Source organism: Hypomesus nipponensis, chromosome 15 (genome assembly GCF_054491055.1).
Source record: "Hypomesus nipponensis isolate SF chromosome 15, ASM5449105v1, whole genome shotgun sequence".
In the NCBI taxonomy this organism is placed as follows: Eukaryota; Metazoa; Chordata; class Actinopteri; order Osmeriformes; family Osmeridae; genus Hypomesus; species Hypomesus nipponensis.
Genome location: NC_140375.1, coordinates 15695510 through 15721827, shown reverse-complemented (window position 1 = coordinate 15721827; position 26318 = coordinate 15695510). Strand labels below are relative to the sequence as shown.

The window sequence follows — 26318 nt, the reverse complement described above, 5'->3', positions numbered from 1 at the left end:
AAGCTGGATCTAGTCGCCAATCGGGACCAGTCTCCATGACAGACAACAGCGGGTCCCTTTCCTCACCCCCCCCGGACTGTGATGCTGCGCCGATCACAGTCCCCACCCATTGACACTACCCTGCCGTATGAGTATGTTTAGCCTGTGTTCTGCTCCTCTCTTTCACCAACTGTCTCTGGAGGAGGAGATCCCTCACTGAATTGCTGGGAGTTTTCCTGGGAGTTTTTCTGGGAGTTTTCCCTTGTCTTCCACGAGGGTTTAGGTTGGTTGAGGGGCAGTTCTATGGGCGTATGTGAAGCCCTCTGTGGCATTGCTTGTAAAAAGGGCAATACAAATACATTTTGAATTGATTTGATTCAATGAGAAGTTGCAGCTGTTGAGGTTGGAAACATGCACAGGTCAAATACTTGTTTGCCCTGTTAACAGGATCTGCATCCTCCTCTCCTGTCCTGGACAAAAACACTCACATACCTCTGCCCCACTCGTCACTGTACAGCATACTAACCATACTACACACCTATGGTAAGGAAGTGTGGCAGTCATGCTGAGAAAAATAACCATGACAAATCCTTCACTTGTTCTTCCTTGTTGAGCCAGCTGAGGAATGTGTAGAGTCGGAATGTACATACACCTCTGATTAGCTGGGCTTCCACAAACACCCGCAATACTGTGCTTTGGCCCCGGGATCTGATTCCAGCCAATCACTGAACACACATTCTAGATACATTTCAATCCTCCTGCCTCACCATCCCGCTGAGAGATACTATCACCTCCACCCCCTCCATAACAAACCGTCTGTTCCTCACACTTACACGCGTTCGTTTGCACATTTACAGGTTTTCTCTACACCTGCTGACCTGGTTTTTGAACCTAATGCACACACGCAACACACACATACACACACAACACAAACAGCACACACTTTTTCTCTTTTACTCTGATGTTCGTTGTGGCCCAAGGACTGGTCACAAGGTCATTTGCAGGCCCGCGGCGTCACGCGAGAAAACTGGAAGAGCTGGTTATGACCCCTGGAGTCATCGTTGCAGTTCTGGCACCCACGTGACGTTGAGAGGCGCGTAAGAGGAAAGGGAACAGAGGGGTCAGGGTCAAGGTATTTTAGACAGGTGACACGTCCGTCATGTCTTAAAGGAAGCAGGACAAAAGCTCCAGGGCTGTTGAACTCTGACACGTATGAACTGAAACTGAGATGTGCTTCTGAAGAGAACCCGGAACTCTTGTCAGTTAAGGAAGGTTTGGGAGGTGGTAATTGGGAGGTAGTATTTGGAACACGTTCAGGATTCTTTCTGATCCGCAAAGGGCTTTGATACGGAATTTTGCGTTTCTGTCTGGAACCTTCTCTTGAAATGGTTCTTTGAGTCTCATCTCTTTAAGAGACAGATTTCTTTATACCATACTTAGATTGATACATCATCAACCTCTCTTAAACACAAATTTGTATAATTGCATTACTGGCTTCAGTTGGAAATCAGACGTTTTTATACTTTTCAGACGTTTTTATGCTTTTGCTACACGCTTCTTAAAGAGAAAGAATGACTCCCTATTGTTTCACTAAAGCAGAGAGACCAGAAGAAGAGATGTATGGTAGGAGTTTGAAGACCATCTTCCCCTGGGAACTGGTCCGCCTTTCAAGGGTCCTGAGCCAACCGCTCGGGGTGTTGGGGTCGTGTGATCAGAAGGGTCGCGGAAGGTGTATGAGAGTCGGCACGATAGGGGCGGGCCAGTGACCTTTGTTTTTGAGTCTGGGCATAGTCCGGGCCTCAGCTACCATACGGAGATAATAGGAAGGCGGTAAATTGAGTTAAATAGGCACCATTGTATAGATCCGTGTCTCTATTATTCGTGTTTGTTTAGGTCTGGTCACCGCTTTCTTGTCTGTACTTGTTTGTGTAATCGGGCGTAATGTAGGAACCCTCTATAAGCGGGTTGAAGGGGTCTTGAGAATGTTCTTGACCACAAATTGCAGATAAAACCGCGCAAGACCTTAGATTTGATACAATGGGTTTTAATCATTAAGAATCTAGAGCTCATAACCATGAATAGATGAATGAGGTTAAAACATATAAGTCTAGGCCTTGACACATAAACGTGGGCTACTTCAGCCACGAATCCAGACGCAATAATATTACTTGGCTAAAGCTACAGTAGCCTAATGAGAACTAACAGCCTAAATGAGCATAACAGCACTAAAACAGCGGCTGAAAGAAAAAGATCAAGGCTTTTGAGAAACTGCTAATATCTTCCAGTTATAAAGACTTTGTACCACTGCTGTACTTTGTCGTCTAACTCTGAGATAACGGAACGTTCCTTTTCCTTCCACAGCCCTCAGCATGGACAGACTGCTCTCTAGTGGCGACTTTAAATACTTTCGGTTTTCTTGCATAAAAGCGCATACCTTCGATATATAATAGGACCACCTTATAAGGTGGTCTATTTTCTCAGGTGCGGGTATCTGTTTTTGTTGTTCCACACAGACATATTTATCCGACTCGTTTTTCACACGCCAACCCTAACCTCCGGCAAGTTTTTATAGGTTAGTTACTGATTTGATCAATAGATCTTGTCTAATGCAGAGAGACATATTTCACCTCACTGATGATGGTTTTCACTGACGATGCGAGGATCAAAGAAGGGACTTGGCACCGTGTCATTACCCCGACTCCAGCTCCCCGAAGCCCCCAGGCGTTCTGCATACTTTCCCGGGCTGGTCTGTAGGTGGGGTGCGATCTGGTGTTTCCAAATTGGGTCGGTTGGTGGGTGTGTTAACATATTTAAACAGAGGTTCTCCTCCATAGACCTTCACTTCTGATGAGCAAGACATATTTGAAACTCAACCAACAATAGTTGTTGAAGTCGTTTTCTTTAAGAATTCCAGCTGACTTTTGATCAAGATGTCCTCACGGCAGGGGGAACTTGGGGCCATTGACAACCCTGTTCGATTTCGTGACCAGGACTACGAGGCACTACTGAAAGCATGCCTCAAGTCCCGTTCGCTGTTTTCCGACCCAACCTTTACCACTGACCAGAAATCCATCGGTATGCCCGTCGACCCTGACCCCAAAAAGGCGATCAAGTGGTTGCGACCCAAGGTAGGATATGAGACACAATCAGTCGCTCTCGTTATGCCACCCAGTATCATATGATCATATACTTTATATATTTTTCAAGGGTGGATTTGAATAGTTGTGTGGGAGTATACAGTTTATACCTGGAGTTGGAAACTGGCTGTTGTGCTTTAATGACAAGAAAGAAGCTGTGGCAAGGAGCATCAATAACCCCGTACAGAGGCAAGGCCAGGATAGTATGAAAATAGATGCTGCAACGACTTCCACACATCCTCATAGGCAGAGATTGCAGAGGTGCTAAAAACAGACATTTGCCTGACTTTTGCTCCAGTGTGTTTGGTTAGAATGTGAGGGAACTGTTGAGAGAAGCAGGACCAAGAATGCCTGCGTTAATAAACTTGTGTGGCTAGGGTTGTCGTCTTGAAACACATCCTGTCCCCATTATCTTTGCAGGAGATCAGTCCGACCGCTGTGTTTGTGGAGGGCAGCACAGACACCACTGATATTTGCCAAGGCCAGCTGGGTGAGTGAGAGAGTGTGTTTGTGTGTGTGTGTGTGTGTGTGTGTGTTTGTGAGATGCAAACACATGCGTGTGGGGCCTTCTGCCCCCCCCCCCCCCCCTCCCTCTCTCTCCTGCCTCTCCCGGGGCGAGGGAGGCCCCGGGGACATCCGTCTCTTCAGCTAGAAAACAATGATTTCAGTTGTCTGTGGTGCTGTTCAATCTGTTCTGTATTGGTGTTTGATGGTGAGAATGTTCTTCTTGCTTGTTTGGGGGCGTTTTGCTCAACTGTGGGTCTGATCCTTGGGGGGTTGAGGGAGAGAAGTCAAGGGGTAGTTTCCAAGTACCCGAAACAGCTGTTTTTTGTTGAACAAGAATGTGTGTGTGTTTTATGTGTCTGTAAGTGTGTAGCTTCTGAGTTAAAACCTTTTTCCAAGAACTGAATCTAGGTGCAGTCATGTCAAATAAAATCAGGGTTGTAGTTAAAATGCTGTGATGTACTGCCAACGTTTTTGTGAAATAGATAATAATGGCAGTCCATTCTATAAGGTCAGTGTGATATTCATAATATAAGACTCGAAAAGAAGCAGCATGTGTCTGTGTCCTCCCCAGGTAACTGTTGGCTCCTGGCCGCCTTGTCCTGTCTCACCATGCACCCCCAGCTGTTTGCCAAGGTGGTACCACCCAATCAGAGCCTGACTGAATCCTATGCTGGCATCTTCTATTTTAGGGTAAGGGTGATGAGCAGCAAAAACCAAAAATGTTGTATACAAAATAGTTTTGAATAATAGGTTCATTATGTGGAAAGGTCGACACACATAAGCAGACAGATCATGAGACATGTTCAAGATACATGCAAAGGGAATGGAAGCGTTCTGTGGTGTTTTGTTGTATTTGTGGTGTTTTGTGGCGTGTGTGGTGTTTTGTGGTGTGTTATGTGTGTGGTATTTTGTGGTGTGTGTGGTATTTTGTGGTGTGTGTGGTGTTTTGTGGTGTGTGTGGTGTTTTGTGGTGTGTGTGTGTGGATGGGGAGGGGGGGTTGTAATAAGGCCCAGATAAATAGCTGGTCTAGATGTACTGAGGTGTAATTACCCCCCCCCCCTCTCACTCACTAACGAGGGAGGTACCTAATTACCCCCCCCCCCCTCCCCACACACAGCTAGTCAAACAGCTGGGACTCTCGTATACACGCCCACTCATGTAGTCACACAACCCACCACGCCTTCCCATAACCCCCTCACTGCCTCACCATAACACAGCCTCTTGGTAAACATCTTAACGGTTGTGCCTGCTCAGCAGCGTCTCTCTGCTACTGTGTGCATCACATCCTTTTCACACATACAGACACACACCCTGAGTGCATCACATCCCTTTCACACACGCAGACACACGCCCCTCCCCCGCCCGACACCACTCTTTTGACTCGTTATCTTCTTCGATTGTTATCAACGAGGACCCCTGCAGGGCATGCTGGTTCAAATCTGATCAGAACGTAATGTTGAAAATAACGTTACAATAACATCACAATGAAGGAATGACGAATGATGAACTACGATAAAAGTTTATCGCCTGTTTTGCACATATTAGCTCCCATGCTCAATACTGTCGCAGGTTGCGTGATCAGATCCAGCAGGTCACAGCTTGTCCTCTGATCGCTCAGAGAGGGAACAGGATCCCAAAACACCAAGGCAGACAGATCAGAGATTAGAGACTTCATTAAATCATTATAATTTTGAGAAAGAAAAAAAAGAAAAAGAAAAAGAAAAAAGAAAAAGCAGTCAAGAACTAAGTCTGGGGTGTTTTTATATTGATCAAATGATGAAAGATTAGTCGATTAGTTTGTGCTCATTGCCTAGTTGTGCCAGTTCTTTGGTTTCAAAGTAAAGATTGGGGAGGGACGATTCAGTGAAGGGTAAGAAGTGATTGAGGGTGGACGTGAATTTGGTCCAGACACGTATATCATACCTCAATGGCTCACTTCAATGAAAGACAAGCAGAAACAGAATGCAGGCCTGTCTCTACCTGCCCACTGTGGGGCCCATGCAATTACAGGACAGTGCACAGCTACTTGTGAACAGCCACTTATGTCCATTCCAGTGACAGGCTGGAGTCCCTGTCTTTGTCTCTCTCTCTCTCTCTCTCTCTCTCTCTCTCTCTCTCTCTCTCTCTCTCTCTCTCTCTCTCTCTCTCTCTCTGTCTCTCTCTCTGAAAGACGTCAGCGTCATTCCAACTCGACAACCCCTGTTCCCCTCCCTGGCTTCTCTCACCTCCTCGTCCTCCTCTTCCCACCTCTTGCTCTCCTCCCTGTCTTCCTCTGCAGTTCTGGCAGTATGGTGAGTGGGTGGAGGTGGTGGTGGATGACAGGCTGCCAGTGCGTGGAGACCGTCTGCTGTTTGGATACTCTTGCACCCGGGATGAGTTCTGGAGCGCCCTGCTGGAGAAGGCCTACGCCAAGTCAGTCTGCGGCATATGTGTCTGTGTGTGTAATGTCTGACATCATCCATCTGTGGAGGAATGTCTGAGGGTGTGTGTACATGCTGAGTGTGTGTGTGTGTGTGTGTGTGTGTCTGCGCGCAGACTGATTGGCTCCTACGCCAGTCTGAAGGGGGGTAACATCTCTGAGGGCATGGAGGACTTTACAGGGGGCATAGCCAGCTCCCTCCACACCTCCACCCGCACCCCCCCAGTCCTGTGGAGAGCCCTGCACGGGGCCCTGGGGCGCGGGAGTCTGCTCAGCTGCTTCATACATGTGGGTACACACACACACACACACACACACAGGTACACATCTAAACACACACAGGTATACACACACACAGGTACACATCTACACACACACACAGGTATACACACACACAGGTACACACCCAGGTACACACACACCTACACAGGTACAGGTACACACTCAGGTACACACACATACCCAGGTACGCACACCCACTTGTACACACACACATCAAAGTACAAAAACACACACCCAGGCGCACACAAATCTGACGTAAGCAAAAGTGTACGTACAGGCGAAGTAGCTTACTACTTTGGGTCTTCCATCCGCAGGCGAGCAACGTGCGGGAGGTTGGCACGGTGACCACGGAGGGACTGGTGAAGGGCCATGCGTACGCCATCACAGACACAGACATGGTGAGTAGCACACCGGACCAGGCTGAGGCACACTGCTAGACACAGCTGCACCCAACCCCTGTGTGCGCTGACTGGGAGAGGGATGTGAGGCATTGTGGCCATCTTTTTTGTGTTTGTGCTCCAGGTGAAGAAGAAGACAGCAGGGGATGTTCTCCTGCTGAGACTGAGGAACCCCTGGGGCTTCGTCGAGTACAGTGGGGCCTGGAGCGACCGGTGAGGAGATCTGTCTGTGTGTAGATGTGTGTGTGTGTGTGTCTGTGTGTATACCTGTGTGTGTCTATGTGTGGATGTGTGTGTATACCTGTGTGGGTCTGTGTGTGGATGTGTGTGCGTGTGTCGATTGTTCCTTCAGTCATCTCTGGTGTGCGTGTGTTTTCTTGCAGATCTAAAGACTGGGATGATGTAGACCGTGCAGAGATAACCAGGCTTAAACTGAAGAAGACCGAGGATGGAGAATTCTGGTAGGAGAACCCCCTACATACAGCGCCAGCCCAGTGTCCTTAAACCTCCTGAGTGTATGTGTGTGTGTGTGATGTGTCTGTGTAATGTGTGTGTGTGTGTGTCTGTGTAATGTGTGTGTGTGTGTGCATCAGGATCAGTGCAGAGGATTTCAGTAAGCTGTTTGACACGGTGGAGCTGTGCAGCATGAACCCAGACTCTCTGGCTGAGGGGGAGCCGCCCTCTGGTGGCTGGGCCCTCAGCTCCCACAAAGGATCCTGGGTACCAGGAAGCACCGCAGGGGGCAGCCGACGATTCCGCCGTGAGTGTGTGTCTGTGGGTGTGTCTGTGGGTGTGGGTGTCGCACATTGTCAACACAGGCGGTCTTTCGTTACCATATATTTAGTTTCACAACTTTTGTCTCAGCCCTCTACTTAACAGTACCCTATCTCTCTTCCCCTCTCCTCTCTGTCCTTGTCTCTCTCCCCCTCTGTCTCTCCTTCTCTCTCTCTCTTTGTCTCTCTCCCCCTCTCTCTCCTTCTCTCTCTCCTTGTCTGTCTCCCCCTCTCTCTCTCCTTCTCTCTCTCTCCTTGTCTGTCTCCCCCTCTCTCTCTCCTTCTCTCTCTCTTTGTCTCTCCATCCCTATGTCCAGGATCGTTCTGTAAGAACCCCCAGTTCCAGCTGGTTCTCTCTGAGCAGGACAAGATGGACGACGAGGACGAGGTGGAGGAGGAGGAGGACGCAGACGGAGAAGAGGACGAGGTTCCCGCGGAGCTGACCCCAGAGGAGAAGACGGCCGCGGAGAAGCTGAAGGAGAAGGGCAAGCACTGCACCGTGCTGCTGGAGCTTCTGCAGAAGGACCGGAGGCTGAATAACAACGTCAACTTCCTCTACATCTCCTTCCACGTCTACAGGGTGAGAGAGGGGGAGGAGAGAGGGACACACCGAGAGAAGGAGGGAGGAGGATGGATCTAGTCAATGACACACCCTTGCTTCATTCTAAGTTTTTGTTCTCGTTGCAGGTTCCTCCTGAGGTGAGCATCTTTCTGAGAACCGTCTCAGTACCACTCAGTATCCACATCAGATTTCTGATCCGCTCCCTGCCTCCCTGCTCCCTGCCTCCCTGCCTCCCTGCTAACTGCCTCCCTGCCTCCCTGCTCCTTGTCCTGCTTAGATGGAGGGTGTGTGTCTGGACCAGAACTTCTTCTCCAGCCAGAAGCCTATTGCTCGTTCTGGAAAGTACCGGGCTCTCAGGTACCACCTACCCCAGGCTCAGAACCCTCTGTTGCTTATGACGGGAACTGTCCTCATTCTGCTAACCTCATTTCATAAACCACTGCTCAGTTATTGGTTATATTGTATGTTACAGTGGGATGTTGACAGCACACGTAAAGTATATGAAACCATAACATTTTTGCTGTTACGTTACTGTGTGTGTGTGGTCTGGGCCTGTGTCAGGGGTGTGTGGAGGAGGGTGAAGCTGGACCCGGGTCACTACGTCATCGTAGCGTCCACCTACAGACCCAACCAGCCTGGGGAGTTTTTCCTTCGGATCTTCTCCAAGATAGGCAACACCCTGGGGTGAGCCTGGGTGGGCCTGGGTGGGCCTGGGGTGGAGTAGTTTGTAAGGTGGGACCAACACAATGTGCATCTAGATGTTGTTTTTTATTGCTGTGAAATAGTCCTAGATAGGTGTTCTAATGGATGTTCTAAGGTTCTAAGGACATGTGTTCCAGGACCAATGACTTCACCTGCACTTCTGAGTTACTCATGGTGAGTCGAACCACACTGATCCTTCCTACACACTGACACCTCACCTTCCTACAAAACCCGCCGCTCACCAGGGTCCCTCCCTCACTGTGTGTGTGTGTGTGTATCCTTCTCTCAGGCTGATCCTGGCATTTTTAAACCTGTCCTGCCCGAGGATCGTAGGAGAGTGCAGAAGACTTTTAAAGTGGTGTCTGGACCGGTGAGGATTCTCCTGGTTATCTCAATCTCAGAGCAACTGGCCTACAACCACATCAGTCCAGCATCTGTAGAGAAGGTTTTGTTTCTGTCACCCATCACAGTAACACCCATTAACCATTCACCGTGTCTTTATATGCCAGGACAACAGACTGAACGCAAAGGAGTTAATGGAACTGGTAAACTCAGGTAAAAAATACTGTTAATTTATGATTTATTTTATAGAGTGTTCATTCAGATTCAATGCATTTAAAATGTATAAAATACCACAATATTACAGTATTTGATTTCAATGCTGTTTAAAAAAAAAGAAAGATATTTGTACACTGCAGTACTGGTGATGACCACTAGATGGGAGCAGGTAGGCGCAAATTTCCTCTCCACCTTCCTCTACGGGGACTTGAGGTCATTTTGTCTAGACAAGATCTCATGGTTTACACAGTACTGGTTACAGACTGGTTAAGTTTTATTTTTACAATTAGAGGTAACTATACATGAGAAATTGGCAAACTACCTTTAAGCAATAACTATAAGAAAGAGTTTGCAAACAAGTAAAAATGCTTTTCAAAGTTAGAGTTCACACTGTTTTCTCACTTGACATCGCTATGAAGAGGTTTGAGTTTAATGCATTCGATTTCAACCTCACAGCGGTTCTTTGTTTTTATGAATCATCAGCTGATCACTGATTTTGCAGGAACTTTATTCAGTTGCCAAGGCCACTGAATCCCCTGTGTGCTCCCTCTCTCCCAGTTCTGGAGAAGGACTATGAGATCCCTCTGGAAACATGCAGGCAGCTCATCTTTGGAGAAGATGTATCTTTCAGTTCAGCCTTCTGTCGCAACTCACTAGATCTTGATCTCAGTGACTGTCAGTCCGAGTCTCTCCCCTGTTCTGCCCTTCCCCTCTCCCCCCTCCTCACTTCTGTGTCTACATCTGCCTCTCTCTATCCTTCTCTATGATGAGGATCCCTAACCCTGTTACCAGACTGAAGGACGTGGGACTCTCACCAGTGAGCAGACAGAATCTCTGCTGTCTCTCCTTCGTGGTTTGCAGGTAGGAGTGTGTGTTTGTGTGTGTGTGTGTGTTTATGTCTCTCTCCCTGTAATGGAGTCTGTTTTTCCATTTTATAATCTAACCCTCCTTCTCTCTCTCTCTCTCTCTCTCTCTCTCTCTCTCTCTCTCTCTCTCTCTCTCCCTCTCTCTTGCTCTCTCTCTCTCTCTCTCTCTCTCTCTCTCACCTTCTCAGTCCATCTTTTTCCAGTATGATGAGGACTCTTCAGGGACAATGAGCCCTTTTGAGCTCAATTTGGCCCTAGAGGCTGCTGGTGCGTATCTGCTAATCTATACTTCATTAACCTAGATTTAGATACCTTGCTCAAGGGCACAATGGTGGGTTCTTTGAAGAACTGGTACCACTATTGATGGCAATTATCTCCTATCCCTCCCCCCCGTCCCCTCTCCTCTCCCCCTCTCCTCTCCTCTCTTCTGCTATCCCTTTCCTCCCCTATCCTCCCCTATCCTCCCCTATCCTCCCCTATCCTCCCCTATCCTCCCCTATCCTCCCCTATCCTCCCCTATCCTCCCCTCCCCTCCCCTCCCCTCCCCTCCCCTCCCCTCTCCTCTCCTCTCCCCTCTTCTCCTCTCCTCAGGTGTCAGATGTGATGGCCTGGTCCTCCAGATGTTGTGGGAGAGGTTTGGTTCTGGGGATCTCCAGCTGCCTTTCTATGGCTTTGTGTCCTGCGTCACCAGGCTGCGCAAGCTGTTTGGTACACACAAACACACACCCACACACACACACACACCCACACACACACACAAACACACACCCACACACCCACACACACACACACCCACACAAACACACACCCACACACACACACACAAACAACTCTCCCTCTGTGTCATTTTTTTAATGAAGGTGTTATTGAATTAAGTTATTGTACCATCTTGTTCAGTGCGTTTTGTTTCACCTTCCCAGCTCTGTATGAGTCAGAAAGCAGCCAAGAGGTGAAAGACAGAGGGATCAACGCTGTGAGTCAACTTGTATTTTACCGTGGTTGCATCTTAGATATGGCAACTCCCGCTTCTCTACAATAGAACTTGATGTACAACTGCATGTCTGAAGGTTTGTTGAAGTTAGAAGATATGTTCTTTTGACCCCAAAAGTAACACTCAGTCTCTTCCTCCATCTGCTGCTTCACAGTGGCTGCTCCAGCTCCTGGCCCTGTGAACCCTCGCCAGGAAAACAGGGTCTCCTTCAGGGAGCAGCAGGGGCTGTCTGGCTGGCTAAGACCAAAGCAACGTCATGGCTCCATCTACGCCATGGCTGTATCCACACACGCATACAGTCACACACACACACACACGTGCATGCGCACATGGGCACGCTCTTGTTCCTGCACAGACACACAGCGCAAACACGCCGTGAAATGCACACCCTTACATAGCACACACACACATACACACACAGTAGCCCCTTGGCCCCTGTCACTGTGCAATACCCGCAGCCTCAGCCTTTGTCACGCTAGCTGTTTCTCCTCAGAATCACTTCCTCCCAGGAGTCTGCGTTGACGAGGACCTCCCGGCTTGTTCTGTCTCTGGAGTAGTTCTCCACCTGCCTTTCTGCGTTACGGCCTTCATTTTCGCCTTATAACGGTGCCTTAAGAAAACATGTAGCTTTACTCTTTGTGCTTTGGTCCTGTTGGGTCTGGTCCTTCTGGCTATTTGTGTTTATCAGCATTCTGACACCTGCAGATGACATGCGTGTAACGAGAGAGGATTACAGTTCTTCTTCCTCCAATAAGGTGACTTTTGAATGTTGCACATGTGGCGTGTGTTATGTAACACCATAAATGTAGCACCACATATCCAAAATAAAAATTAACAGCTGAAGATCTATTCTGAAACCCAGAAATATCTGTATTCAAAAATATACTTCAGCCACCTCAGTGTACCCACATGTGCATGCACACACGCACACACGCACACACACACACACACACACACAGTGTGCACGGCCCACCCTGGTGAGGGTGTGAGGATGGCTCAGCAGCACTGCATGCATCCTCTCTATTCTTATCACACTGACGCCACGTACAGCGTCAACACGCACTCGCCCCCTCCTCTGCTACGTTCTCTCTCCCTCCCTCCCTCCCTCCCTCCCTCCCTCCCTCCCTCCCTCCCTCCCTCCCTCCCTCCCTCCCTCCCTCCCTCCCTCCCTCCCTCCCTCCCTCCCTCCCTCCCTCCCTCCCTCCCTCCCTCCCTCCCTCCCTCCCTCCCTCCTGCTCTCTCTAGTAACTGTCTCAGGCTGGCACTCTGCCTATTCCCTCTGTTACGCTGCTCTCGTAGTCGCGCACACACACACACGCGCGCGCTCACTCGCATGCTCTTGTCCTTTCTCTCGGTGCTTCTATAAATAGATCCTTTGCTCACACATCGCTTCCTGCTCATCGTTAAGTGACTACACCCAGGTTGCCCTCGGCAACCGTTCATCCACCTCTCGAGCGTACGAGAGAGGTGGAGGGAGTGGAGGAAAAGAGGGAGACGGAGAGGATGGATGTGATATCCTTTTGCTAGACCTTTCTCAATATATGTTTGATTCTCAACTGACATCCTTCCTGTCTCTCTCGCTCTTTTTCCACCCCTTCTGTGCCACATTCCCTACCCTCTTTTTACATCATTTTGCCTACATCATTTTGTTTCCCTTCAATGTTTACTCCTTTACGGGAGCCTTTACTGGGTGTGCTTAAGCTTTTGGCGAACACAACCATTGTTCTCTCACACATATATATATATATATTAGTGCTGTCAGTTTAACGCGTTATTAACGGCGTTAACGCAAACCCAAATTAACGGCGTCAATTATTTTATCGCGCGATTAACGCTCTTTTTGGCCTAGCAAACTTTGTAGTTTTTTTCACATGCTGTTGCAACAACTACCGACGTTAGAAAAACTACAACACCACACCGGATCTAGTTAGACCGGAAACAAAACAACAGGCACGCCAAACACTCGTTTGGCTTGCGAGCTGGCTAAAGAGTAGTAGCAGAGCCCGTTTACGGATATTAGACATTCTCTGGTAGTAGGCTAACGTGACGTTTTGAGTGGATGACGAGCGCGAGATGCCGAAATGGATGCCAATAAGATTCTGAATGGAAAGTTTGCTTTTAGAAAGTTGCCAAATGGTTCTATTGACAAGACCAGTGATCTGTGTGTTTTGTCGTTGTAAACTGAGCTATCATCGCAGCACGTCCAGTCTGAAATACCACTTGATGGCCAAGCACACAGCTGATGCGAATTCTCTGCCCCCTCGTCAAAGCCAGGCGATTGCAATGTTGCTTTCAATAAAAAAAATATTTGCACAAAGCAATCCGAACCACTTTTCTATGTTGATAAGAGCATTAAAATTTGAAAAAAGATTGGGACAAAAAGAAATCAGGGACATTTAGAATAGATAAAAATGTGCGATTAATTGTGATTAATCGTGAGTTAACTATGACATTAATGCGATTAATCGCGATAAAATATTTTAATCGTTTGACAGCACAAATATATATATATATTTCTTACTTTCTTTCTTATTATTATTTCTATTCCCACCCCTAAGGATCCCTCAATATTTGGACTACATAGACAATGTTGGTGTCAAAAGGTTTGTTTTGTTAGCGATTGCGTTGCTTGTATTTTTATTTATGTTCCGTTGCACGGTTTAGGAGCTTACATTGTTTTTGTGGCAAAAAGTACCTTGTGTGGCACAAGGGAACTCAGTGCTAGCCTAATGTCACAACGTCATCAGATGTTAGCAACGACGCATAGATACGACATTCTAGTAAGACAGACAGCAATATCAGTGAGCCCTCAGCCTTAGTACCATAGCTAAAAGTCTCGGAAAGTTGAGGCTACTTTTCGCTAGGTACCTACTTCATATCTTAATCTGCTACACAAGTGGCTTTCCCCTTTGTTCTTTTGGTGAGCAGTTTTACAAACCCTACCGACCCGTCGTCATGGAGCCGACCAGATAAATAGTTATTTAGCACTAGCGTTGCCACCTGCATATACCTAGCTTATAGCTGGCAGACTTTTTCTGTGTGGGAATCGCAGGAGAAAAAAAATACAGGAGCACACCACAATTTCCCCAGAAATTGTGCCCTCTCTACTTTCTTCCTCTCATCTCACTCACTGTCATTCTCTGACAGCAACACCCCACCCCCACCGCCACCCCCACCGCCCCTCCTGCAACTGACCTCTCTGAGGTGTGGCACCTTCTCAGCTGTCGCTTTGTCTTGTCCGACCGAGATTACAAGGCTCCAGGGACCTAATACAGGTATCCAAGGGTGTGCCAAAGAGCCCTGTTTAAATAAACACACCCACACCCAAGTGCCATCTGAACGGAGTGATATGTCTACAGGTATTACACAGCTCTGCGTCATCTACAGCAGAGGATTTGTATGTGCACCCAATGTATACTTTAGTTTTACTCGCTGTCTCTCTCTCCACCAATTTCTCTATATGACACACCATGCGATGCATTCCCCCTCATCCTCTTCTCCTGTCCCCTCTCTCCTCTTTAGGCTACCTGTGGGAGGCTGTGATGCTTTGACAGTCAGGCTTGGCACCTGTAAGGAGAGGTGCTGGTGGTGGGGGTGGCTTCAGGAATAGTGTTGCCTGGAGTTGTAGTGTAGTGTGGGGGAAGCTGTTCAATGTGTACAGCCTTAGAGACGTGTGTGTGTGTGTGTGTGGAGGGGGGTGAGGTGGGGGTGAAATTGCGTAATTAAGCTGCCAAGCTGTAAATTTAGCTCAGGCTCATTCACTCACGCATGACATTGATGAATGCAGCGTTATCTGAGTCGTCAGAGATGGGGCATTTCAAGATGCGTGTTTATGTGTGACGGCAAAGGGATGGCTTCGACGAGACGAGGTGAGAGGAGGGATATTTCAAGATGCAGAGGAGTGGATTCACAATTTTGTTACGCCTCTTCACCTCTCCGTCCTCTGTCTGTCATAAGTGTTGTTATTTATCCGTCCAATGGTCACGTATGGCAATAGCAGCTTGCAGTAGAGTAGACTGTGATAGTGCCATGTGTGTCACAGTGACTAGTAAATGAAGCTTCAATCAATGGGTAAATGTCAAACGGACGTAACAGTGTGTTAGTCAAGGAACGGGTCATTGATTTCTTCACACACATTCCACAGAAGTAAAGTTCGGACAAGATGTTGTGTGCTCTATTATGAGCAACCCACAAAACTTTCAAGAAACGTCACCAATGTTTTAATTTGAGATTTGCTCTCTACCTATCTGTTTGTCTACCTATCTACTCATCCATGCATTTGTTGGTGTCCCCTGACCATCATTATTCAGCTGATCAGGTTTGTCAGGTCGAAGCAGAAAGTTGGGGCTGATCCAGGCAGAAAGGTAGCCTGCCACAATCCCTTGAGTCATGCACCTCTGCTTTGAAGTGAAGTGACAGACCTATCACATCTGCTTAGCTATTCTAGGTCATATGTGTGCTGTAATGTGGCATCTATAGAATACCAGAATAAGCATTACTTTGTTCAAGGGGAGTGTGGGGAGTAAAGGGGTTTGAAACAGAGGGCGTGTGGGGGTGAGGAGGGGTAAGGAACAAGGAGTGTGGGGGTGAGGAGGGATGAGGGACAGAGTGAAGGGGTGAGGAGGGATGAGGAACAGAGTGTGGGGGTGAGGAGAGATGAGGGACAGAGTGTGGGGGTGAGGAGGGATGAGGGACAGAGTGTGGGGGTGAGGAGGGATGAGGAACAGAGTGTGGGGGTGAGGAGAGACGAGGGACAGAGTGTGGGGGTGAGGAGGGGTGAGGGACAGAGTGTGGGGGTGAGGAGGGATGAGGACAGAGTGTGGGGGTGAGGAGAGACGAGGGACAGAGTGTGGGGGTGAGGAGAGATGAGGACAGAGTGTGGGGGTGAGGAGGGATGAGGGACAGAGTGTGGGGGTGAGGAGGGATGAGGAACAGAGTGTGGGGGTGAGGAGGGATGAGGGACAGAGTGTGGGGGTGAGGAGGGATGAGGAACAGAGTGTGGGGGTGAGGAGAGATGAGGACAGAGTGTGGGGGTGAGGAGGGATGAGGGACAGAGTGAAGGGGTGAGGAGGGATGAGGGACAGAGTGAAGGGGTGAGGAGGGATGAGGAACAGAGTGTGGGGGTGAGGAGGGATGAGGAACAGAGTGTGGGGGTGAGGAGGGATGAGGAACAGAGTGTGGGGGTGAGGAGGGATGAGGACAGAGTGTGGGGGTGAGGAGGGATGAGGAACAGAGTGTGGGGGTGAGGAGGGATGAGGACAGAGTGTGGGGGTGAGGAGGGATGAGGACAGAGTGTGGGGGTGAGGAGGGATGAGGAACAGAGTGTGGGGGTGAGGAGGGATGAGGACAGAGTGTGGGGGTGAGGAGGGATGAGGAACAGAGTGTGGGGGTGAGGAGGGATGAGGACAGAGTGTGGGGGTGAGGAGGGATGAGGACAGAGTGTGGGGGTGAGGAGAGACGAGAAACAGAGTGTGATGAGCAGAGGGAATGTGTGGGTGGTACAGGGCGGTGACGGCACGGCTCAGGTGAGGGGAAGAGGGACACATGCAGGACTCACCCTCCTGCTGTGGAAAGAGACCTCACACTACCCCGCTCTCTCTGCCTGCCCCACTTTCTCTCATTTCATCTCCCCCGCCCATCTTCTCCCTACTTTCTCTCCCACTCACTGCCTTTCTTATCTCAAACTGGTCCGTGAAAAATCGTGCAGCCCCTTACATAAGGAGGAAGAGTATGGGGAGATGGAGAGAGAGAGGATTGTTGAAACAAGAACTGCCAGAGAAAAGAGATAGGGTGAGTGGGGGGAATAATGAACTTGGCATTCTCAAACATCTCTCTCCCTTCTTTCTCTTTCTCCCCCTCACACTCCCTGACAATATACCTTCCTGTCTGGCAATTGGCCTGTTAAAAGTCGGCTAGGCTCGACGCGATGCCTGAGTCATGATGAGCTGCAGAGTACTAAAAGCCACTGACAGCATTTAAAACGTAGGCAACTAACTACCCTGTGTATGATACAATAGGACAATTCATACTCATTTGTGTCCTTTTGTGGAAGGCTAGGATTCACTAAGCAGAAACAAAGAAGCCTACAGAAATCACAAAAAAAGATGCGGTCAGCTATTGTAGACAGATGTATTGCATGCTATTCCTATTGGGTTATGGCTCTGTGAAAATTCATAGATTTTGCTAATGACACCAATTTGTGCTCTCAGTCGAATGATTTTGTTACGGTTGTAGCCAGTAAACACATACTAAAAGAAATAAACAAAGATAGTAGAAGCAAAGGCACACACAAATCATCCTGTTATACAAAAGGATAAAACCACAAGCCAGTAATATCTTTGGGGATATTGAGAAAAATGTCAAACTCCTCCAATGCAGAAAGGGAAGTTGCCGTAATTGAGAACTGACATGAAAGGTCAAACCAGAGTTCCTCAAATGTTAACCGCAGACACACACACACAGCCTCACAGAACGTTCCCCTCCAGGATCAACGCTCTGATCCCCGCCACAGGCTTCCACCTCGTGTCTGAACACTCAGACCGCAGAGACGTTGAACGGGCAGCAGGAGGAACTATGCACTTTATTTAGAGCAATAAACTCTGCAACAATAAAGATTGTCTTTGCCACCATCTTGTTTGTTGTCCAAGTTCAACACAATACACACATCTGAAGGTGGGGATAGACAAATAGAGAAAATGTTTTTAATTTTGCTGCGATGAAAGTGTTTAAGACATTGTGGAAAAAACCACTCCCTTCTTGTTGAAAGAGAAGCGATCGAGTAAGAGGTATGACTGTATTTGAATAATCCTCACTTACAACACACATCTTATTTTTATATAAGCAGCAGTTAGACATTTGTCCAAATAAGACGTTGAGGAGTTTTAAGTAAAAAGAAAGGTGAAATCAGTGAGTTTAGAGGTATGATGTTTCTTGAAAGTTCTAAGTACTCCAATAGTTCATGTTCTATATTTTTTCTTTATTTCAGTTAATGCAAAACAGACAAGTGATGTTTGCTTAGGCAGGCAGAAAAGGCCGTCCATTCTGCCAAAGAAGAATTTCTGGATAGACAGACCAGAAAGGGAGGAGGGAGATATTACAGGGGCAGACACTCCCTTACTCCCTTACTTTACATACTACTTGTCTGACTTTTTCTGTAATCACAGGGAAGATAATGCTTCATGTGCTGGGTGGGAAGCAATCTAGGTCAAATTTCTCTCAGCAAAGTGGGGAAAGCCTGTGAGGGCTGTGTAATGTTGTTAGGGTAAGCAGTCAGACGGAGTGTAAACAACACCAGGCTGAAGCAGGACGGGCCTAACTGTTGCCTGGTAACCAATATTTTGGGCAGGAAGACAAGGCACCTGTCCCGCCCCTGAAGGAAACAGGGGCCGGCCTCCTCATCTTGGTGCAATGTAGTTGCTTCCCGAAAATACAGTAAGAGACGGGACAAGCACACGTGGAAGTTAGATAATATTTGCTGCCTTTGCACAACATTTATACAAGATGCACAGATATGCCATGACACATTTATTGTGCAGAGAGAACTTTCAAATGCAGACAGTGGAGAAGACCAACATTAGCTATATGTTTGGGTTATTATTACTTATAGGCTATCACGATCATGTTTAGACACACAAGCACAGCAAAGGCTGGGGAAGTGGAGGAAGTTAGATAAGTGAGTGGCACGTTTAGTATTGTAAAATGTAAGGCCTTTTCTAAAAATGCTGGGCGTACTGTAGTCATGAATGTATGTGAAAGAACGGCTTATTTGTTCAAACAAACCAAGCCAACCGGCAAATGAGAAAGTCATGTGGTTTTCAGGGTGCTGTCGCTAAGGGTGATCTGCTTGTGAAAAGGATCCCGGATATGATACTAAGGCCGATAGCTGTGTTGACTTACAGGCAGATTTAAAGTAATGCAATTTACACTTAGTGCCGGTAAGTTTCTTAGTTGGTCACCTGAGGATCTAGGTTAGTTATTTGAAGATGTGTTTTCTGTTCTCTGCAGCCTAGTAGATGTTTGTAGCATCTGTAACGATACATACCATAATATATATCATATTTCACAGGTGCTAGTAAATGTGTATATAGTTGTGCGAATCTAGCAATATACTGGAGGGGATTTATAATAAAAGAACGAATTTGTATTCTTATCAATAATACAATACATTTTCGTGTGCACCTTCTCTGAACTTAACTTGATATATCAAGCTATATCTAGCTATAGCTAGAGAAACCTGCTACAGTAGCTATAGCCATAAAACTAACCTATATATAGGTTAGTTTTATGGCTCGCTACATAGTAGTAGTAGCAGTAGCAGTACAGTAGTCTACAGTAGCTATGTAGCCAGCTTGCTAGTTTAAAGTGTCTCGATAGAAAACTATAATCTATACCTAACTTCTTGTTTAAAAAAACGAACTAACTACACTACGCTTACAATTAAAAACGTAATCGTTAATCAGGATTTTAAACATGTGTTACATTTGGAACAAAATTGTTCTCCTTCTAAAAAGGAATCAAAACCATTTCTCTTTTGGCCAACCACTCGCTATTCTTTCAGTTTTGTTGATACTGTTTTCCCATGTCACTCAAAACTAGTTGCCATGGAGCCCAGTTGCTATGCAACAAAAACAAAAAAAGACCAACTTTGTACGTCCTTACGTCAGAGATAAAACGGCGTATCCACGGCAACTAAACGCTGTATACACATGCCGCAGACTCGTGGCGAGGAGAGGTAGCACATGGTCCCACTTACTGTAGATGAATTTTCATGTTCAGTGCTGTAATCATTGTTTAGTCGAGCAAAACGTTTTAAGATTGCCACACAAAGTACTGTACACAGACAAATTATAGGATTGGGCGGTGTTTAGGATAAGTGTGCTTCTGGATGTCAGTATTTCACCGTTTGTAAATGATCGTGTACTGCAATATTTCCATGTCCAATTTCGATTGTTATTCTGATCGAATATTAAGCATACGTAGTTAAAGTTAATGCATCCACCACATCAGTGTTTATCTGTTGTATAAAACCCTTTACGCGTGTGGGATCCAGTAAATGAATATAGGCTACTCTTGGATGTCCGGATTACTCATCTCGATTGAGCACAACAGAAGTTGCAGACAGTTCCGTCTATCCTTTTTGGTGACGTTGTAGCGCTGATTAATTGTTGTTAGACATCAGTGTACCGCCCCATGACATTTTGCAACATCTCAAATAACTTTAATTCATGATTCCACCATCCCATTTCCACGAATATTATTTGTCTTTAGCCCCCTCGCCTTCCCTCTGCCAATTAGCCTAGGCAACGTAGAGGTTGGCTATTTCAATGAATCATTTCTGTTCGAATTCGAAAGGATAATGGTTGCAGTGACAGCAAAACTGCGACGAATTCCGTCATTGCTGCCCACTGCCCATGTTGGAATGCTGCTTCTCAAGCTGTTTACATATTTTCTGGTAAACGTTTTGGAGGGGGTAGAATACAGAATAGGCTTGTTATTTTGAAACCTTACGAAAAGTGACAACAGAATCATTGACCAGCAACGCCCTCTAAGATTTGCACACCATACTGATGAAAAACTCTCATGCTGCCGTGCTCTGACAGTTTAGTATTGGTCGAATACATGAACTGCATAGGCCTTAGGCTATATGGTATTTAAAATATTCAATACACATCTAACCATTACATGGCAAATAAAACTCCAGCATCATGGCCTGACAAATAAATCAAACTAGATAGGCTACGTAACATTAAGGCCAGCCTACAAACTGTTTACATACCGTGACTTCCAAACGTTCCTAAGTGGGCTTGCACGAACTGCATCTCAGCAAAAGGGAACCCAATAGGGCGTGTCCGTGAGAAAGTTTACAGAAGAGGATTTCCTCTCCGTCTTTGACGGGATTCCTTCCTCAGGAGAGTATCTGCCAGACAGCCATTCCTGAAGTATTATACAAAGGACATGGAATGACCTAAAATAGCAATCCAGTCACACTTTGACTCCTTGTCTTTAACAAATATCTAAGTTTTCATTCCCTTTCATATATTACGAATAGTTCAGTAGGCCTACATTCGAAATATAGGCCTACAGATTGGGACTGTCCGGTGAGAGTTTTGTGATTGGTGTTCTGTCAGTGTATAATTTATTAACTTTAATTTCTCAAAGTAGATTATCTAACAGAAATATCCAGTGTTTGATAGTAAAATGTATTATTAACCGTACCCGAGTATAGAACACTTTATGTGGGAGAGGTAAGGGAATCCCTCCATCGTCATCACCAAGGCTACAGTACTAAACAAAAACACCGCTCCATATATGGGCACCTACGTCAGCGGAACCCCAAGGCGGGACTTACTAGTTCTTCTCATTCATAAGACAAGATTCGCTATTCTACAGTGAGAACCTATAACATTGCCAGGTTTACAAACAGCGGACTTGTTTCGGACATGGATATATGATCGTAAATTTGACAAACGGATAAAGCGTTAGCTTTGCAGATATAACGTTGGACCAATGAGTTTGTAGCAATCTGGAACGTAAGAATACTTTCCCTCAGAAGGGAACTGGACTGCCTTAATGCAACTTTTTTGGAAAGAGACCAAGAGCATCTTTTCGGAGCACAACAATAAATCCAATAACGGTAAACACATTTTCTTCGTGTGTATGCGTATTTAATGCATAGTTAGGACATATGCTAAACCGCTGACAAAAACGTACAACGTAATACATTTGAAATGCTTTTCCAACTACACCCAATGCCTTGCATGCGTCAGGTAGAGTATAGAACCAGTTTCAACGGCGAACAGCAAACTTTCAACTGCTTCTCCACTTTCCATTGCCTCCCGCATGTGAACTACCAATACAGGTGACACCACGCTTTTTCCGGGAACTGTAGGTTTCTCGGTCTCTCTCGGCCCCGTTGGGGAGATGTACCAAGGGTTTCCAGGTGACCTCGATACCGGTTCCCCTGGAAGTTCGTCTCCATCTATTGAGTCTCAGTACCTTTCATCAGTGGACTCCTTCGGGAGTCCGCCGACCACCAGTGCCCCACAGGTGAGTTTCACGTGAGCACTGAGAAAACAGCGACAGCGATCCACATAATCCAACCGCATTTAGCCTCTGCATAGTTTGAACTCACTAAATAACGATACTGTATTTTAGGGGAAAATACACATACTGCATATCAGGTTGCATGCTAACGTAATACAGCGACGTGTCGTTTTCAGTTGATTAACAAATTAGAGTGCAGTGATATTCTATTGCATGTTTAGTTTGTATTGCAAAGTGTATTTTGCCTTTCAAGAAACATGCAATATATGCAAAAGTGTTATGACACATCGTTGTCGAGAAAGGGAAGCCCGGTCTTGATAACCTCATGTCTCATGAATTATACGAACAATGTGTTGCCAGTGAATGCCACATTTCTGCCGTCCTTGAATGTTCCATTGGATACTAGAATCAAATTGTAGTAAGGCTTGCCGGCCGGCACACTCTGACTCAAAAAGGTAGCAACGTGGTAGGTTTACAGCACGCCGCGCAACGGATGACAAAGCTTTGGAACTCTCCTACGTACGCACACAAAGCTCCGCCTTTCCTCGCTTTTCTCCACGCTCGCTCTTCTCAGGCCTCGGCGTGACGTAAATGCGTTCTATTTTGGAGTGTTACGTCGCGTTGCTAAGGGGAACACCGGGGGTGTGACGGGGGAGGAGGAACGAGGAGGGGGGACCCATTCGGGAGTGTTGATTGGTTTAGCTGGATTTTTCAAAGCTACATGTCTTCCTGCCTTTGATATAAATATTAATGAAGCTCCGAACTCGCTGTGGCATCACTCCCCGCCTTAGTTGTAATTAAAGAAGAAACCGGAGACTTACTTGAGTTCCTACATCTATTTTGTTCCACTAAAACGTAGGGTGCAGTTATTTCTAGACACCTGTTGGATATAATTGTTGTATATAATAGCTCACACTTTATGTCCCTTAATCCATTAATACAATTGTAAATGTTATTGATTAGGAAACGCCTATGGTTTCCATAATGGATCGTTTTTATATTTCTAGAGAATGTTTGCAGGCAACCTGAAACGAGATTAGACTGCCACCATTAAGTTTGTGTCTTTAAATTTGTTGTGTATATTTTTCAATATATTTAATTATTATTTCTCATGATAAAATCCCTATTCAGACATGATAAAATGACCTATCCCATACCGAGGCACACCATTACACAGTTAATGGTGTAGAGGAAGCAGCCCTTTGTCAGTAGTGTCTCTGTTAGTTTGTGGAACAGGTTGTCAACCACTGTCTCTCTATGTTCCAGGATTGCGTGTCCACTGGAGGAGGTGTTGGGGTAGTGGGCAGTGGGCCCGGGGGCAGCATTGGAGGGGTGGAGATGCCTGGCTCCTTTGTGCCCACTGTCACAGCCATCACCACCAGCCAGGACCTGCAGTGGATGGTGCAGCCAACTCTCATCTCTTCCCAGGCCTCTGGGCAAAGTGGTGCAGGGACCTCCAGCATGACCCAGCCTGGGTCCCTGGTGGATCCATACGACCTGCCTGGAACGAGCTACTCGGTTGGTCCTGGGTTCACTCCCCCTAGGTGTGGCACCCCGGGGCAAGCCCCGGGCCCTGTCCGCCAGTCTCGAGCACGCAGCCGGCGCACACGGGACGAGTCTGTGAGTGACGATGGAGATGTTGGTGTGTTTGTAAGTGTGTGTCCAAGTGCGTCTATCTTTGTGTGCGTTTTTGTTAATCAACATATATATACATTTTTTTTTTTTTACACTTAGCTGTAAGCATACCACCCATGCTGCAAGAGCTCTACATCGAGCATATTTATCCTACATCCAGTATGGCATGACATGCATAAACATGAAATAAGGAGCTGTATACATTTGGCCACCTTGAGCCAGTTACTTCTATTACAAGTGCAATATAAGATGACTTATCTGAACCAGATGTTTCCCCCTCACCCCAGCTGACACCTGAGGAAGAGGAGAAGAGACGTGTCCGCCGTGAGAGGAACAAGCTAGCTGCTGCCAAGTGTCGGAACCGACGGCGTGAACTCACCGACAGACTGCAGTCGGTGAGCTTAGCTTGGCTGTCGTAGAGCTGTCAGACTGACTAATTATGATGATTATACAGTATAAGGTTTTACCACTACATAGTATGCTTGCTGGTTACTAATGACTAGGTGTGAGCCGTAGTAACATGGTGTGTTGTTTAAGGCAAACCGTAGTTGTTGTCATACATTTAGTCATTTAGCAGACGCTCTTATCCAGAGCGACTTGTCATGGTGCTTATAGTTTTTGCAATAACCTGTTGTAATTACTGTTTAATCAAAGTCTTTATGTAAGAAAACACGTGAACACGTGTATGTATGTCACCATGCCGCCCTCACACTCGCCCCCTCTCTCGCCCCTCTCTCCCCCCTCTCACCCCCCCCACCCCCCCCTTTATTTTCTCAGGAGACTGACATTCTTGAAGAGGAGAAAGCAGAACTGGAGGCAGAGATCTCGGAGTTGCACAAGGAGAAAGAGCGCTTGGAGTTTGTCCTGGTGGCCCACCAGCCCGGCTGTAAGATCTCCTACCAGGAGCATCAGGCCCCTGCCCCCCAGCAGGCCCCTGCCCCCCAGCTCCCCCCGGCCCCATCCCAGTTCCCTCCCCAGGCTCTACAGCCAGTCTCCATCCTGGGCTTGACTGTGAAGGAGGACACTTTCTACCTGCCTCCAGCCTACTCCTCGCACCCTTCCACCTCCACGCAGCCTCAGCAGCAAGTTGAGCCGCAGCCTCAGCAGCAAGTTCAGCCGCAGCTCCAGCAGCCTGGGATGATGCAGGAGGTAGCTTTTTCTAGTTCTTTCTATGGCTCGAGCGAGCCGGCGCCGGGCGGGCCGTGCCTGGTGGCGTGTGACGGTGGTGGTGGTAACCGTGGTGGTGCGGCCGCCGGCAGCTACAACCACTCATACACATCCTCATTTGTGTTCACCTACCCAGAGGGAGCCTGCGGGGTCAGGGCTAACCAGAGGAACAGCAGCAGCGAGCAGTCATCCGATTCTCTGAACTCCCCTTCGCTGCTGGCACTCTGACTGACCGACACAGACATGCACACACCAGACACACAAACCTACACCAGAGGTTGAGGCAGAACATTTGACGAACACCTTCTTGTCCGTCAGAATGCAAAAAAAGTATCTGACAGAACATTGAATTGGCTTACGCACACGTGTTGAGACACACACAGAGACAAGACTTGAAATCAGACCAGTGTCAACCATTTTGAGTTTAGAGCATCCATATCGACTTGTGGTTGTTATGAAGTTCCGACTATATATTGCCGTATACAAATTTTACGTGAATTCAAATTGAGTCACAACGCCTGGGCTCTGAATGGTCAGTCGATTGATAAAAAAAATCCGCTGACTGAATACCCAGATTCATTCACAATGAATATTTTAACGTCTCTTAATGTACGTGTACAGTACATACAGTAAATGGTCATGCGCACACCGTTATCTCAAAAGCTGATTGATCCTCCCCTCGTTCCCTCTGTTGGTCATCCCTCCCTCACTGCCCCTGCTCTCATTTTTCCCATCCTGCTCTTCATGTTGAATGTAATTGTGCAAGCTGATTAAGAGAAGAAGAACTCTTGGTTTGGGGTCTTTTTTGGGGGTCTGTTGCTCCTCCCTCCTCATCCTCCTCAGCTCCTCCTGCTTCTTCATTGGCTGGGACTTGGAAAGTAGATCCCGCTCTGTGCAGACCGGGCCATCTCGCTCGAGTCTCTCTCTTTTTTCCAACTCCTCGTCCATCTCCCCATCTTTGTTTCTCTCCTCTTTTTTTTATGTGTGCCTCTCTCTGAAGTCTTCGACCCCTGAGCGCCCGAGGACACCCACCAGCCCCTGGGACCTTGACTGAGTGCCAGCCCACCTCACCCCCCCCCCCCGTGTCCCCCCCCTCCCCACACACACACACACACGGACGCACCCCCCTACAGAGGAGCCTTGAAGTGTTTCACTGAAACCAGATCTTTAAAACAAAACCAAGAAGGAGCGTCCATCACGCACACATGCGTCTACAAATGTTAGGAGAAAATGTTAAACGAAACTAAAAACCACAAATGCAGGGCAGATGCCACTCTGTTCCTTCTCTTCCTGAGCCA

General features: G+C 47.2%; 2 protein-coding genes across 4 annotated transcripts; both read left to right on the top strand.

The window, feature by feature from the left end:
* The first annotated feature begins 2773 nt into the window (after positions 1 to 2773).
* Positions 2774 to 12018, top strand: capn12 (calpain 12). Its single transcript, XM_084674353.1, has 22 exons — positions 2774 to 3107; positions 3537 to 3606; positions 4195 to 4313; positions 5903 to 6036; positions 6160 to 6331; positions 6640 to 6723; positions 6848 to 6936; positions 7107 to 7184; positions 7317 to 7483; positions 7814 to 8076; positions 8184 to 8195; positions 8336 to 8415; positions 8620 to 8742; positions 8898 to 8934; positions 9050 to 9130; positions 9270 to 9315; positions 9877 to 9938; positions 10111 to 10179; positions 10373 to 10451; positions 10776 to 10892; positions 11105 to 11157; positions 11330 to 12018. The coding sequence occupies exons 1-22, from the start codon at positions 2910 to 2912 to the stop codon at positions 11354 to 11356; spliced, it is 2160 nt and encodes a 719-aa protein (XP_084530479.1). The 5' UTR covers positions 2774 to 2909; the 3' UTR covers positions 11357 to 12018.
* Positions 12019 to 21477: 9459 nt separating this feature from the next.
* On the top strand, positions 21478 to 25666 carry fosb (FosB proto-oncogene, AP-1 transcription factor subunit). 3 transcript variants are annotated; one of them, XM_084675062.1, is made up of 5 exons: positions 21478 to 21808; positions 22034 to 22221; positions 23485 to 23838; positions 24141 to 24248; positions 24631 to 25666. In XM_084675062.1, the coding sequence occupies exons 1-5, from the start codon at positions 21745 to 21747 to the stop codon at positions 25246 to 25248; spliced, it is 1332 nt and encodes a 443-aa protein (XP_084531188.1). In that variant the 5' UTR covers positions 21478 to 21744; the 3' UTR covers positions 25249 to 25666. The 3 variants fall into 3 exon arrangements, with proteins under 3 accessions (XP_084531188.1, XP_084531186.1, XP_084531185.1); XM_084675060.1 differs by having other exon boundaries at positions 21479 to 21808; positions 22064 to 22221; positions 23485 to 23868; XM_084675059.1 differs by having other exon boundaries at positions 21482 to 21808; positions 23485 to 23868.
* Positions 25667 to 26318: the final 652 nt, after the last annotated feature.